This window comes from Trachemys scripta, chromosome 3 (genome assembly GCF_013100865.1).
Source record: "Trachemys scripta elegans isolate TJP31775 chromosome 3, CAS_Tse_1.0, whole genome shotgun sequence".
Lineage (NCBI taxonomy): Eukaryota > Metazoa > Chordata > Testudines > Emydidae > Trachemys > Trachemys scripta.
Genome location: NC_048300.1, coordinates 192,020,960 through 192,037,168, shown reverse-complemented (window position 1 = coordinate 192,037,168; position 16,209 = coordinate 192,020,960). Strand labels below are relative to the sequence as shown.

The 16,209-nt window shown below is 46.3% G+C and overlaps 1 protein-coding gene across 1 annotated transcript in view; it reads left to right on the top strand.

Moving 5' to 3' along the window:
* PKHD1 (PKHD1 ciliary IPT domain containing fibrocystin/polyductin) overlaps positions 1-16,209 on the top strand; it is a 309,667-nt gene that overhangs the window by 18,826 nt on the left and 274,632 nt on the right. Inside the window, exons 8-15 of the mRNA XM_034766923.1 lie at positions 779-853; positions 5,505-5,569; positions 7,423-7,462; positions 9,543-9,613; positions 11,999-12,100; positions 12,654-12,749; positions 13,456-13,597; positions 14,577-14,691. Coding sequence (XP_034622814.1) covers positions 779-853; positions 5,505-5,569; positions 7,423-7,462; positions 9,543-9,613; positions 11,999-12,100; positions 12,654-12,749; positions 13,456-13,597; positions 14,577-14,691 — 706 coding nt within the window. The remainder of the gene's footprint in view (positions 1-778; positions 854-5,504; positions 5,570-7,422; positions 7,463-9,542; positions 9,614-11,998; positions 12,101-12,653; positions 12,750-13,455; positions 13,598-14,576; positions 14,692-16,209) is intronic.

The window sequence follows — 16,209 nt, the reverse complement described above, 5'->3', positions numbered from 1 at the left end:
GCTGTCCCCAGGGCCACCTGAGCAGCTAGCTCCAGGGCCAGCGGCTTGGGCAGCCCTGGGGTCAGCCACACTGGCCGCTGCAGAAGTCGCAGAGGTCACAGGAAGTCATGGAATCTGTGATTTCCGCGACTTCCGTGACACGGAGCCTCAATCGTAAGCCAGTAGAGCTGCATTGATTTACACCAGCTGATTCAGAGTCGGCAGTCCTAGCCTCTGGATACTGATTAACATCCTGTGTTCAATATCAGTTATTGTTTCACCCATCGTCAATGGGAACGACAAGTGCTGTGGTTAATGAAATGGAAAGTTGGAATGTGTTTCTGTGTCGCTTTGGTGTGTTGGTATCCTCCACTGAAATGCTAGTTTCATTATTTACCATATAACCTCAAAACACTGGTGAGCATACTTGAGAAAATTCAACAGAGTGAATAGATTCAGCCTATAGTTTTACAGGAACGCTATGCTCACCTGTAGTGAATATGTGCAGTGACTGGAGCAGGATTTCACATGAGCTCTTGCCTCATTCACGTGGATCTTGTAAAATGCCCAGTGACTGAGGAAAGGGCTCCTTAGGTTTGCAAGAGTTGTGCATGTTTCATAAGGTGTATGGGGCACAGCTTTCCAGTGATGTCAAGTCAAATAGTTCCAAAATATGGAATTTCTTTTTTCACTGAAGCCAGTGGGTGTTTTGCCAGTGACTTCAGCAGGTCCAGATTTTCATCCTAGGGCTTAATGGCTTCTCCTAATGTCACATCTTTCCTGTTTGTTTCCTATCTAGCCCTGTTATCCTCGAGGCAGAAGGAGACGGATGGATCAGCCTCTGTTCTTTTGCCAACAAGCAAACGAGAAGCATGTTAGTTTGTGATCTTCCTTTTTGCTTTGGGTTGTAGCTAATTTCATATTGCTTTGAGATCTCAATATGCTTGATTGTAGAGGATGGTCTGTCCATCTGGGTTATGGTAACAAAAGGCAGGTGCTTTGTCACAATTTCGAGGGGCTCTTGGAAAGTCAGCTCATTGGGTAAACTGTTGGAGAGCATGGGGTTCTAGATTGTTGATTTTCATAGAAATGTAGGGCTGGAAGGGAGCTTGAAGTCACCAAGTCCAGCCCTCTGCGGTGAGGCAAGACCAGGTAAACCTAGACTGTCCCTGACAGGTATTTGTTCAACCTGTTCTTAAAAACCTCCAATAACGGGTATTCCACAAGCTCCCATGGAAGCCTATTCCAGAGCTTAACCACCCTCATAGTTAGAACGTTTTCCCTAATATCTAAGCTAAATCTCCCTTGCTGCAGAATAAGCGGATTACTTCTTATTCTACCTTCAGTGGACACAGAGAGCAATAGATCACAGTCCTCTTTATAGCAGCCCATAACATATTAGAAGACTGTTATCAGCTCCCCTCTCAGTCTTCTTTTCTCAAAACTAAACATGCCCAATATTTTTTTTTAAACTTTTATCAGGTTTTCTAACCCTTTTATCAGTTTTGCTGCTCCTCTCTGAACTCTCTCCGGTTTGTTCACATCTTTCCTAAAGCGTAGCACCCAGAACTGGACACGATACTCCAGTGAGGTCTCCTCACTGCTGAGTAGAACGGGACAATTACTTCTTGTGTCTTTCTTACACACTCCTGTTACTACACTCCTTTTTCACAACTCCGTTGCATTGTTGACTCATTCAATTTGTGATTCACTATAACCATGAGACCCTTTTCAGCAGTACAACCACCTAACCTCTTATTCTTCATTTTGTAGTTGTGCATTTGATCTTTCCTAAGTGAAGTACTTTGCCCTGGTCTTTATTGAATTTCATCTTTTTCGTTGTTTGCTTGCATCTTGTTAGATTACCAGAGTTGGGGGAGGTTCTAGGTTCGTGGTTCTCTTGCATCCTGTTAGGGAACAGCACAGTTATTAGCGCTGCTTGGAAAACTGAATTTATGTTCTGCAGGAAATTCTGCCACTTCAAAATGTTGTTTTTGCTCCAAATCAGAACAAAAAGTTAAAATTTCTCGTGGAACAGAAATTCAGCAAAAATTAGATTCAGAAACATTGGATCATGTTGATAGTGTCAAAATGTTATAATATAAAACACTGAATACGATATGTCGACTGATAAATGCAGTATAGGTATAAATATATTTAAATCAATACTTTAATCAAATATCAAAGTTGAAACAGTGAGAGTCAAAACAACTCATTTTGACAATTTTCCAGTGAACACCTTGTTGAAATTGTCCCTGTTCCACAAAACATTTTGATTTTGATGAAATTGCGTCTTCGGGTGGAAAATTGTTCCATCAAAAATTGGTCCCTTGGCTTTAATCATTGCCAACCTGAGTATAAGTGGCATTAGGGTGATCAGATGTCCTGATTTTATAGGGATGATCCCAATTTTGGGGTCTTTTTCTTATATAGGCTCCTATTACCCCCAACCCCATGTCCCGATTTTTCACACTTGCTGTCTGGTCACCCTAAGTGGCATGCTAGGAAATGTGCACTGAACAAAGGACAAGAGACTGATTCCATAGCCTTGCTAAGTGTCAGGGACTGGGATGTGGGAGATCTGACCTAGTGGTTTGAGCTGGAGCCTGGCCTACTAGTTAAAGCTGGGAACAGGTTTTAACCACTATGCCAAGGGTCAGAGCTGAGTCAGGAACCAAGCAGGGGAATGGGATAGGAGCAAGGCTGGGAGCAGGCAGACACAGGGGAGATTGCAGCTGTCTGTGTAAGCGTTGAGCAGCCAACAACCTGCTGGTGCTGCTGAGCATCAGTCAGGGCCGGCTCCAGGCACCAGCCCAGCAAGCAGGTGCTTGGGGCGGCTAAAGGGAAGGGGCGGCACTGTTCGGCGGCAATTCGGAGGTGGGTCCCTCTCGGAGGGAAGCACCTGCCACCGAATTACCGCTGAAGAAGAAAGTGGCATGGCGGAGCTGCCGCTGGAGTGCCGCCGATCGCAATTGCGATCGCGGCTTTTTTTTGGTTTTTTTTTTTTTCCTGCCGCTTGGGGCGGCAAAAACCCAGGAGCTGGTCCTGGCTTCAGTGAAGACCAGTGGGCCTCTTGCAGCCAGTTGGGCAGGCCTGCCAATCAGGCGATTCTGCCGCAGCCCAACTGGGCTCATTAACTGGCCTGAGGGCTGGGCAGGCTAGCCGCAGGCTCAGCTGAGGGAACTCAAGCCTATAGTTCCTGACAGCTAAGGTCCTTTTAGGCCATGGGAGTGGGCCAGCATAGCGGCCTTTGCTCTGCCCACTCCACCCCGCCCCAGTGTAGGAGGTGTATTAGGAGTGTGCAGGGAGGAAGCAGAGGGTAGAACTGGAATGCACAGCACGCCCCAGGGCGCTTTGGCTGGCAGAACAGCCCCATCCTACTAGTGCCAATTAGACCAGTGGATCTCAGGATCAGCGGAGGTGACAGAATGGCTCAGGCCTTATTGCTGTTGGGATTTTAGCTGCTGATAGAGTCGCCCCCAATGCAAAGCCCCAGCATTGGAAGCAATTACACAGTATGAGGCATGTTTTACCCCTCCCCCTCCCTTGTGGGTTAAATTGGGGCCAGCTGCACCAATACAGATTGTAGACAGGATCTCCACCAATGCAGCTCCCAGTGTAGACAAGGTCAGCTGTGCATGAGTTCATTGCAGATGAGGATCAGGCTCTTAACTCTTCTAAGTGACACTGAGGCTGGAAGTATCTTCACTCACTTTAAATACAGGTGTAAGTGACTAAGTGCAGTGTAATAGGAAAGCTGCCAGAGTGGATCTCCATGGGGGGGTGGGGGGGGGGAGTTTTCATGCCCCCAGGACAGCAGCTCCTGGCAGTGGCGTTCCTGTTTGCATTACTTATTTAGCCAAATACAAACTATCTCAGTTCCCTTCAATCATAAATTCTTTCTCAGCTGCTGATGAAAAGGTCTTTGTTTAAAATATGGAAGTGGCGGGGCCAAACTGCTATGGATTTAAGCCGTTTGTCCAATCATTGTTTAAACTTTTACAAACCTACCCTTGGCATCATTGATTTTTTCAAAGCAGTTTCAACATTAACAACCTTCTTAGCCTGCCTGCTAGCAATCTATAACCACCCCTCCGAGAGAGAACTGCTCTGGCAATACTGAAATGTGCAGGCTCCCCTCGTCTTAGAAAGACACACGGGGCCTGATTCTCAGTTTCTCTGTTTCTGTGGTTTGGGTGGGGGGTGGATACTCAGGGTCTGCCTCCTCCTGAGCACCCCCTTGTGGCCAGGGTGGCTTTGCAGCTTCCTGCCTCTGTTTCCCTCTTCAGGACTCCTTAATAAATTGTGCATACAGGCAATCCACCCCTCCAAAGGGGCTGGGTTTATCAAGGTCAAAGTTCAGAACAAAACTCAAAGTCCCAAAATTAATTCTACAAAGTTCAACTCAATTCCCTGCTTTCAGCAGGCAACTCCCAGCCCTCCCTAGCTGGAATGTTCCTTTTTCCCTGGAGTCCGCTTCCTCTGGCCTTCAGCCCTTTTTCTTCCTGGCCCAAACCCTTCCCGGTCAAGGGTCTTCTTCAGAAGTCTCCTGGTCTCTGTCACAGTTTCCCTTTGGATCTTTAGAGAGGTCAGTGGCTGTCTATCAGGCCCCCTCTAGGGGCCATTAATAAGGCATAGTTGGGCTGGGGGCTCCTTAAAGGGGCCCAGTCCACATTGTGACAGAGGACAAAGTCCACCTTTAAGCCATTGTTGCATTTCTCATATGTTGGGGCCATAGAGTGTATGTCTACACTACAGTGTAAGCCCAGGGTCAGTAGAACTCGAGTTAGTGGACAGGTTTGTTAACCTAGGGCTTGAGCATCTACACTTAGTGGTAGCCCCAGGTTAGGACTTATTGAATCCTGGGTCACATCCCATTATGCAGGCCCAAGTCCAACCACCCATATCCCAGACTTCCTGTTGCCCTCCCAAAATGTGGCTACTCTAGCCCTTTGTTCATGGTGCACTGTGGGAAAACTTGGCTTTCCACCAAACTTGACTTTCAAGAGAACAAAGAAAGTCAGCTCGTGGGATTGTGGGATAATTTTGGTGGAATCCCAGAGCATGAGTCCAGTGGGGCTGCGTCTATACTGCACAGCAATAAGGCTTGAGTCCTGGTTCCTGGCTTGACTCAGGCTCGGACCCTCCAGCCCTGTGGTTAGCACGATTTGTGTGTAGCTGGAAGAGGGGTTAGGCTTGAGCCTGAGTTTGAACCCTGGGCTTACTTTGCAGTGTAGATATGCCCAGAAAGGTCTGCCCAGTAGCTTGTCTACATCACAGCAACCTCAGGACTGTACCTCTTCCTTACATCCCTCCACCTACGCATCATCTCCAGTGACCCAGTCTTGTGAGATGCTGTTTGCCCTCACGCCCCGTTTAAGCTGAGGGTCCAAGCATCCTTCCAGTATCAGGATCAAGCCCTGGAGCTGGGGACAACCTGTATTTTGTTTGGAATGGTAATGCTGTGTTTTCCTTATGTTCCCTTTCTTTTCTAAAGGCAGCACAATTTCTCTGTCTCTTTACAGCTATCCCATTCAGATGGATCATGGAACGGGGACCTTACAGTGCCGTGTAGAAGGCAGCTATATTGGTCAGTGGAAAGAGGAGAACATGTACACCTACAATTCTGGTCTCTGCCTCTGTCATAATTAATGAAATACCCGCTGCGTGTACAGCCGTCCCATTGGAAACCCAGGGTTGGGAGTGAGTCCCTGGAACGTTTCTGCCCTTTCTGACTATGGTCTTATTATTGTAACCTAATGACTTATTTATTGTAAATATTTCCCTCCCTCACCCATTTTTTGACCTTCAGCTTTCTTTACATGTTTCAGAGTAGCAGTGGTAGATTCAATGTTTGTAATGGCTCAGCCATTCCCAGTCTCTATTCAAGCCTAAGTTGTTGGTATCTAGTTTGCATATTAATTCAAGTTCAGCAGTTTCCCATTGGAGTCTGTTTTTGAAGCTTTTTCTGTCACAAAATTGCCACCTTTAAGTCTGTCACTGAGTGACCAGAGAGGTTGAAGTGTTCTCCTACAGGTTTTTGAATGTTATGATTCCTGATGTCAGATTTGTGTCCATTTATTCTTTTGCGTAGAGACTGTTTGGTTTGGCCAATGTACATGGCAGAGGGGCATTGCTGGCACATGATGGCATATATCACATTGTTAGGCTTGAATAGAGACTGGGAATGGCTGAGCCATTACACAAATTGAATCTATTTCCCCACGTTAAGTATCCTCACACCTTCTTGTCAAACTTTCTGAAATGGGCCATCTTATTTATCACTACAAAAGTTTTTTTCTCCTGCTGACAACAATAGCTCATATTAATTAATTAGCCTCTTAGAGTTGGTAGGGCAACTCCCACCTTTTCATGTTCTCTGTATGTATATATATCTCCTCACTATATGTTCCATTCTATGCATCTGACAAAAGCTTATGCTCACATAAATTTGTTAGTCTCGAAGGTGCCACAAGTACTCCTGTTCTTTATATGATAACTTACCTCCTCGTATCTAAGTGGAGGTGCACAAGAATGAGTTGTCCCTGGCTATGTACTTTTACGGCCCTTTCCCTGGAGTAGCTGAGTTTTGATGGTATTTGTGGGCTCAGTGTGTCCATTGCTCATGGGTTCACATCACTGTGTTACTAGGGCTGTGAAGATGCCCCTTCTGCTATGCTTGTCATCTGAGTTGTAGCCTTTGATATAGGCCATTCCCAGGAGAAAATTGGAGGGACAGCTGCCTCACATGATTACCAATGTCTAAGGATTTGCCCTGGTGGAAGCCCAGAGTTGTTTAGGTCCGGTGGCTAAGGCACTGAACTGGGATTCTAGAGAGCTGGCTTGGCTAGGAGGCTGTGGGCAGTCACGTTAGGTGACATTTTCAAAAGTGCCTAAGCCCTGTTTTCAAAAGTGACTTAGGAGCTGAAATCCCACCGACTTTGAGAGAGACTTAAACTTCCTAAGAGCCTTATTCACATTTGAAAACAGGACTTAAGGGCTTTTGAGAAGGTTACTCTGAAGCTTTCTGTGTGCCTTATTTCCCCGGACTCTGTTTTTTATGTTTAGATTGTAAAACGCGACAGCGACTGGCTTAATGGGGTCCTGATCTCAGTTGGGGTCTCTAGGTGCTCCCATTATAATAATGTGGCAGGCTCCTGTGTCAGCTGGAGACTGTGCAATCTGGTTTTGGTGTGACCGCTTCAATGGGTTTTTTGGGGTGTGGTTCTCAGATTTCTGTGTTCTCATAGCATTACTAGTTGATGCACTTTGTCCTCTCGCTGTAAATCAGAACAGCTCCCCTGAAGTAAGTGGAGATACACTGGGGTAAAGTCAGTGAAGAAAGGGGAATCAGGACCCTAGTGTTGATCCTAGTCCAGTGTGCTTTTTCTACGGACTCCCCCACGTTCCTGCATTAACTGTGTCTGTTTTCCCTTCCAACAGGTTCGCAGAACGTTAGCTTTTCAGTGTTTAACAAAGGAAAGTGAGTAACAGAAACGCTGCCCCGTTCATCTGTGGTTTCCTATGGTAGTACGGCTGCATTTCTGGGTCCAGAAAGAGTACCTGGATACATTTCATAGAACTTGCTTATACATACCTATCCACGGCCCTTTACTGTCTCAATGGGATGAACTGATCATCAGATCTGAGGATGGCAATGAGAAGAAAGTTCCCCCTAGAGAATATTGAAAGGATCTGGGGGTCTCCTTGCCATTGTTTAAGTGCACAGAACAGGGGTATCCATTCGATACAGATGGGCATAATCCCCTATCACCAATCTTCTACACATGCAGGGTGGCTGAGTGACTTGTGGACATCTATTTCTCTTAGATGGGCCAAAAACAGAACCTCAGTTGTGAATGTTAGGGGTGGGGAAGGAGAGAGGGGTTGGTTCTGGTCCAAATGCAGTATCAGAAGGGGTGTATGGCAGCTGATGCCCGGTGAGATTTCTATGAGGGTTTTGCTTTAAACAGTAGAAGAGCCTTGTTCCCAATGGCTTGATTATCATTGTCCTTGCTCATGAATCAGTTGTTACTTTAGATAAAAAAGTCAACCACAGATCTCTGTGAGCTGTTGGTAGAAATCAGCATATGCATTGTGGCAGCTTTCTTATTAACTGCTGGATTTGACTTCTGACTCTGTCATGGATTTCCTCGGTGAGCAGGTGTAACGCTGACAGACCCTGGTCATGAGCACCCGGGATCAAACCTGAGACCTCTGGAGCTTAATACATGAGCCTCTACTGCCTGAGCTAAAAGACACATCTCTCTTAGCCAAGTCTGTAGCAGATTCATCAATCTAGCTGGTCTAGCTGCCACTAGAGGGGGACAGAGTGCCACACCGAGCAGGCACGGGTTACACGTGGGCTAGTCACTTAATCTCGCTGCACCTGTTTTCTCTACCTCATCATGGTGTTGAGACTTAATGCTTATGAAGAGGCCAGATTGCCCCCACAACTCCAACAGGATGTGCAGGGAGTGTTGTCCAGGGTCGAAGGCGCTTCGCACACTCCCTGCATAGGCTAGGGACAGTCTCTGCACTTTCCTTTTCTTTCCATGTGTCTCCAAGACTGCAAGCTGCCCCAGAGGGAGTGGGGACAAGGTGCACCATGACCCACACCCCTTCACATACAAACTGTGGCCAGGGGAACATGCTTGTCTATTCAAAAGGATGATACAGTCTGTGTGTACCCCACTGGTCCAATGTGTGATAGGTCTCCCCACGCCATGCCCAAGTCACTGAGGAAATGAGTCTGGCACAGGTATCAACTTTGGAATCTAGCTTTTTAGCTCAACCTTTAGAGACTCATGTGTTCAGTGCTGGAGGTAGTTGGTTCAATCCCTGATGTTGGCCAGCGTGGTTTGCTATCCATTCTGCATTTGCTGGAACTCTGGGTGGCACCCATTGGGTATGCTGACTCCATCCCTATGCCAGTGGTTAAATGCTACCATCTGGCCCGCAATACACTCAGGTTAGAGCTGGTTGGAAAACCAATATTTTTCCCGTTGATTTTTCTGTGAGAAAAATCACCGAACATTTTTGACTGCAAAATGTTGGGTTTTGGGAACGTTTTTGGTTTCTTTTGACTTGGAATGTCACGTTGCATTTTTTCGACACCAAAAACATTTCAATTTTCCATTTTTGGATTTTAAGACACCCCCCCTTCCCTTCTCTCCCTTCTTTTACTTTTCTATCCTTTTCGACTGAAAGAAAAGGGAAAAGGCAAAGTATCTGTAAGTGGGGACAAAACACCTTTTTACCATTACCCACCTGCAAAAAGTAGGAAAACTGTAAGAAAGTGTGAGACAGTAGATTTTGATTTCAACAAAACTGCATTTGATAATGGCAAAAATTTTCAGTTGAAGAACTTCAACGAGCTCTAATTTGGATGCTTGAATAAACACTGCTCTATATGGGTGAAAAGTAGCATTTGCTATCCTAGAATAACTGTGTTTTCCTGTGTTTATTCTGAGATGTCCCATTCAGCTTCCCTGGTACTATGGAGAGATCTACCCCCAACTCAAATTCCATGGAGTTTCACAGGCCTTTCTCTCATGTTGCAGGTCGATGGTACACAAGGATGCTTGGCTCATCAGTGCCAAACAGGAGCTTTTCTTGTATCAGACATTCTCAGGTGCTGTACATTGCTGCCCCAATGACTTCCCTGTCCTATGACAAGTCCAAAGAGGCTTATGAAGAAAATCTTTCTATTATTCTTCCCAATGTTATTGTGCCTTCGATCCTTGTGTGCATTTCCCTTCGGATTCAGTGGGAGTTGCTCTCGTGTAGACAGAGAGCACAAAAAGGACCTCAGGATGAGATACAAAATCTAGCCCTCTATCTTTCTATGAGCTAAGGTTGGGGGGTGCCCAGATTTCCTGTCTCTTCCTGCTTTCATTGCGTGCTGAACTGAACTCCCCAAAATTGCAGCCTAGATATTGGGGCTCGGGCTTAACCCCGGGCTCTGAGACCCTCTCCCTTTGTGGGCTCCAGCCCGAGCCCGAACTGCTATTTTTAGTGTGCTAGCACATCTCTCTGTCTGCTCTGGGAAGCCCCCTCATGTACATGTACCCTTTGTCTCCAGCTTTGTGGGTGGCTCTGAAATCTCTAAAAGGTATTGAGCAGGAGAACCCTAACAGCCGGAGAACCAGCAGGTCTGGAGATGGGGTGATGATCAAGCAATCCCACTATTTCTCCTGCCAGACCTACACGAGGTGCCTGACCCTGCTCGGCCCCCTCAAATCCTACCGAAGTTGGTGGGAGTTGAGGTCTTCGACATGCAGGGGGCTTTGGATAGGATGAATCGGCTGAAAATTACTTCCTGACCATCCCCTAGCTGATTGTATTGTATCTCTTGAGTTTCAGTGTGAGAGTCAAGCATTCTGGGCAAAGATATATCACAGACTACTGTAGTATTGTCTTGTACAGAGTAAAGCATTGTATTGTAAAACACATGGGCATGCAGTTTCCAGCTCTCTAGACAATAGAAAATTAAATCCTCAGTAGCTGCTGTCATGGCTAAGTAATGTCAATGATCTTCAAAAAGAATCTGGGTCTAAAACTCAAAGTACAACCACAGATCTAAGTTTCATGGACCATAAAGTACTTGGCTTTGATTGCTATCCTGGCTAGGACAAGGCTAGAAAAGACCATTTGGCTCATCCAGTCTGAACAGGTTTCAGGGCTACCTGCTATATCTTTCCCACTAAGGCCTGATCTCACCATTGATTGCAACTACTATAACTAATGAACTGGTGATTTGTGATGTGCACATGTATAAAGTACTTGGTTTAAAGGATTTAGAGGGACCCCCTTGATGGCTGAATTATTAATATGGCCCTTAAATGGATGGATTAGAAAAAATTTAGACTCTCCACAAAAGTATGATTCAGTGTTTAGAACTGCAGTTGCCCCATCTAACTACAGTACCTGTGTGTGCATGAGAGATGAGGAATGCTAAACAGCCACGCTGACATCTAGTGGAAAAATAACCACATTGTCCATGCAAACGGAGACTAGAGGTCAAATCTGAGCATTCACAACTTCCATTTATATCACTGGCAATTGCCAGAGGCTCAGCATCTTTCAGGATTTGGCCCTAAACGCTAAGATTAACAGCATCATATTCAATTGTTTGAAAGTTCAATTAGAGAGCCAAGGTGGATGAGGCACTATCTCTTATTGGACCAGCTTCAGATGGTGAAAGAGAGAAGCTTTCAAGCTGACACAGAACATTTCTTCAGGTCTGGGCTCACCCACCTTGCCTCTCTCTCATATCCTGGGACCAACACGGCTACAACAACACTGCTGACAGAAAGTTCACAACAGTCAAATCTGTGGGTTAAATTCAGCGGCCAGCCTGACAGTCTAAAACAAGGGTTCTCAACCAGGGGTACGTGTAGCCCTGGGGGTATGCAGAGGTCTTCCAGGGGTACATTAAGTCATCTAGATATTTTCCTAGTTTTACAACAGGCTACATAAAAAGTACTAGCAAAGTCAGTACAATGTAAAATTTCATACAGACAAAAATGAGAAAGTAATAATCTGTCAGTAACAGTGGGCTGTGACACTTTTGTATTTTTATGTCAGATTTTGTAAGCAAGTAGTTTAAGTGAGGTGAAACTTGGGGGAGCGCAAGACAAATCAGACTCCTGAAAGGGGTACAGTAGTGTGGAAAGGTTGAGAACCACTGGTCAAAAATAGTTTAATTTCATCTGCTTCTGGCCTCCTCAGGATGTGACTTATACCAGCTTGTAAGAGCTATCATATCCCTCCTTAAATTGTCCTTTAGCTGAGCTATACCTATAGGATTAAATTAATCCTTGCTGTAATTCCACTGGTTTCCTGGATGAATTCGGGCTAGGGATGACTTTGGGCCAGTTAGTTTCTCGGAGCCTGCTCCCCCTGAGGTCAGTGCAAGTGTTACTTTTAGTTTTAATGGAAGCAGGAGTGGGATGGACCTTTCCTAATGCATGTTAGCTAGGTCCATTCTCCAAGTCTCCTTTTCCTTCCTCTATAGAGATAGCATCTGTGTTTCCAGTCTCGGGAAGCCTAGGAGGAGGAAGTGACCTCATGATCACAGGAGACTTCTTTGACCAGCCTGTGCAGGTCACAGTTGCAGGTAACAATGTAGAAATCAGTTTTGGAATGAAGACCACAGACCAAATTAATAGAATCATAGAATATTAGGGTTGGAAGAGACCTCAGGAGGTCATCTAGTCCAATCCCCTGCTCAAAGCAGGACCAACACCAACTAAATTCTGCCTTCGGTTACACCCGTGCCACCATATTGAATGCCCAGTTGGACATGCATTCAGAGGAGCCAGCTCCCTTAAGGCCTGATTCTCTAATAGTACTTGCTCCAGCAACTCCTACTGCAGTTGAGTCAAAGTCGGTGGGACTACACGTACAGGTAAGTACCATGGTAGTGGACATAAGAACCATGGTACTTGCTGTATGAGAGGCCCTCACTGCTGTGAATTCAAATGAATAATTGGCTACAGATATACACTCTCTGTTTGGTGTGATGTTGCCCTTGTTTGAAGGTGATGCAGTGCAGCTCTGCTAATCTCTTTCAGAATCAAAGGGGGCTCATCCCTTAAACAATTTAGGCCTGCATTTATGTTCTTCAGTCTCATTCTGCATATACCGACTTCTCCTTTTCCCACTGTCAGGTGTTCCCTGTGAAATCAAGCACTGTTCTCCCCGGAAGATTACCTGCACTACTGGACCCATTGATGAAACCAGAAGACTTGCTGCACCCCAAGCAGGTACAGTATTTCTAAGAGCAAAGGCCCTGCTTGGCAAACTGCTGTGCTGCCATTTTGAAATGGGGTAGAGACTTCATTCTGTGTTTGGTGGTGGGATGGATAAAAATGGGGTTATCCAAAACCTACTGATGTCACATCACATGGGTTTTCAGTAGCAGGGTAGCCTCTCCTGGGTTTGCTGACCAGACTTCCCAGTTTGCTAGGGATTTCTGGATAACATCTGAACCTAGGAACTCTGGACTTACCCGATGATACTCCTCAGTTTTCCCCCTGATATCCATGAGTCTGCCCCTCCTGACAAGTCTCCTTTATTTCCAGTCTATTTTCCAGGGGTCTTTTGTTTTCTGATCCCTTTTGGAGTCCCTGAGAATTCTAATTCTTTTTCCTTTTGCTTCAATGTACTGACCATCGCACGTTGGCTGGGGAGTGCTGGAGGCACTATACTTTGAAGACCTTTGGTACTTTTTTTTATTTGCTGGAGGGGACTCTATAGATCAAGGCGTCGTCTCTCCGGTGTTCCTAGCCTGGAACTAACGTTGATCCCATTAATAGGTCCCAAAACAGCTCTTGTCAGAGATTATTATCCAGCAACCCATAGACTGTGGCCTGCAGCTTTTTCATTGTTTTGCTATTAATTCTCTCATGTGCTGTGGACTTTCCATTAGCCAGACTGACTAGATTCTTGATATTTTTTTTAACTTCCCAGGAAACAGAGGGCTTCTCTTTGAAGTCTGGGATGATGCAGCAGGCACTGATCTAACTGAAACAGCCCCTGGATATAGATGGCAGATTGTTCCTAATGCCAGCTCTCCAGAAAGATTTCTCTCTCAGGCACAGCAGTCATTCAGGTATTCAGTGGTCTCAAAAGGAGATGAAAACTTGGTATGCACCTTTAGCAGCGAAAGAAGTAGCAATGGCACATTCCAGTCCTTTTTAACAAGCTTTACTGCCCAGCTCTGAGGATTCCAATCAAATCTTTGCTCAATACTTGAGTTTTTAGGTCCCTTTGAAATTCAAAAAATGCAGTGACCTGTTTTATCCCATATTTTTCATCTTCACTGAATTGCCTTGCTTGGAGAACCCGGGGCAGAGTGGTGTAGGAGGAGTTTCTGAGTTCCAGGGGCATGATCCTGGGCCACCAACTGACTCTTATTTCTGTACGTCTTGGTTTTGCCCAGGACTAGAGATAGAAGTGATGAAATACCTCAAAGGAGAGCGCTCTTGAGATAGAACCAGCTCAACCAGAAGCAGAAAGTATTGCATCTGGAAAGGAGCTCTGTGTGCCAAAAGGCTGGAATAGGCACGTTGGGCCAGATCCTCATCTGGTGGGAAGCAACATAGCTCCAGGTTAATGGAGCAACACCAGTTTACTCCTGCAGAGGAGCTGACCCTTAGAATTTTGGGGTGCACATGATCTGACCCTTTTGAGAGTCATCCATTGAGAGTTGTGTTTTGTTTTGCAGAAATACCCACAAACATTTTCACCTTTCTGACATTTTCACATGCCTCTCCCTTGAACTTGTGTAGGTTTCCAACATGAACGCTTTTTCCTACTCAGCAATGGGGATGATTCTGCTTTTTTTTAAAAAAAAAAGTCTATTTTCACTTTTTTTTTTTGGAAATATTTGTGCAATGTCATAATTTTTTTCCCTGTGAAAACAGGTCAGATTTTGAGTCCCTAAAAACTGGTAAAAGCTATTGAATTTGAGTACCTTTGCACGTTGTTACAAATATTTCCCCCTTCCTGTTAATAAATGGGAGAAACCAGCTTTTTGTCCGGGATTTCGCACTGCTTTTATCTGACATGGGTATTCTTCTGCTGCCTAGCTCACGACTACGTGGATTCTTTGTGGCACCACAGACAAATAATTACACCTTCTGGATTCAGGCAGATGGCAGGGCTTCCTTGGACCTAAGCCTGTCAGAAGACCCAGGAAAAAAGGTATTTCATTAGGGCAGCAAAAATAGGAAGTGCAGGATATGGAAGAGTTGCATTTACAGTCGGGGCGGCTTTATGTTTTTTGCCGCCCCAAACATGGCAGTCAGGTGGCCTTCGGCGGCATGCCTGCAGGCGGTCCGCTGGTCACGTGGATTCGGCGGCATTTCTGCGGGTGATCTGCTGGTCCCGCGCCTTTGGTGTACTTGCTGCCGAATTGCCACTGGACCGGCGGACCTTCTGCAGGTGTGCCGCCAAAGGCTGCCTGACTGCCGCCCTCACAGCGACCGGCAGGCAGCCCCCCGCACCTTGCCGCCCCAGACACGCACTTGCTGTGCTGGTGCCTGGAGCCGCCCCTGTTTACAGTTATCAAGCACTGGGATTTCCCTTCCTGCAAGTCGGATTGCTTGGGCCTGATTCTTCAGCTGTTGTGTTGATTTTTTCAATGGCGTTGTCCTAGCGTGGTGACACTACACAGATCAGCAACAGTGCTGTGTAAGCAGGCTCTGCAACCCCGAGTGGCGGGGGAGATGAGCAAAGAGGAGAAGCTGGAATTTCCTGTGCCGGTTGGCTTGAGAAGCGGCAGGAAATCCCACTCCTTCTTCCTGGTGCCCACCCCCTTCTGATTTGGAGGATGGGATTGTGATTTGAGAAGGGTTATTGGAGAGCGCATGTGCTGCTGTAGGGACTGGGCAGGCCAAGAGGCTGAGGTCCAGGAGGCGGATGGATGGGCCTAGGAGGCAGCCTGCATGTGTGGCTAGTATAAGTGTTCACAGCACATGAAAATCAGCCAGAGCCCAAAAGGATTGGAGACTGCGGGACTGATTCTGGGGGGCACTGGGGTAGTTTGTTTGCTGATAAAGGAGACTGTTGCTGATTTGTTTGTCATTGATAGCAGTGCTGGATTGACTCCTGGGAGAATTTCTGCCTTCCCAAGGCGAGGGGTAGGAGTTTGGAGCTAACTCCCTGCACAGGGTGCCACCATCACATACCCTCGTGTAATGGAGCAGGTACTCAGGCCCCTTGATTGTCCAGCTTTCCAAATGCTCTCTGCTTGCTGTAGGTTTTCTCTCAACGTGCATCCCATTTTCCACCAGAGGGAAAGGTGTTGTCATGAGGCTGCGTGGTACATGCTCCCCTTGTTATAACTTCAGTTGCAATGTGGGGTCCTTGTCCCATGCCAGAGAATGGTGGTTCAGTGACTACTTAGAATGTAGGAGGTGGATGGATTGTTTGGTTGGCGTGTAAAAACGCAGTCACAGTTGGCACCTTGGTTGGAGTCAATCTCGAGAGGCTGAGGACTGAATGGGCCTTAGAGACTCAATTATCCTTTCCTCCCCAGAAGCAAGTCTCCTGGCTCAAGACTGAGGCCCTTTGGAAGGGTACTGTCAAGGGAAGAGCAGACTCCAGTCTCCAAGGGTTCTTTGTCTGGTCCCCAGTTACCTTTGCCTTGGAGGGGAAAAGTCTCCCTCTGCTACCCCTAAAGATCTCACCTATCATAAAAGAATGAGTATCAGGTTACCA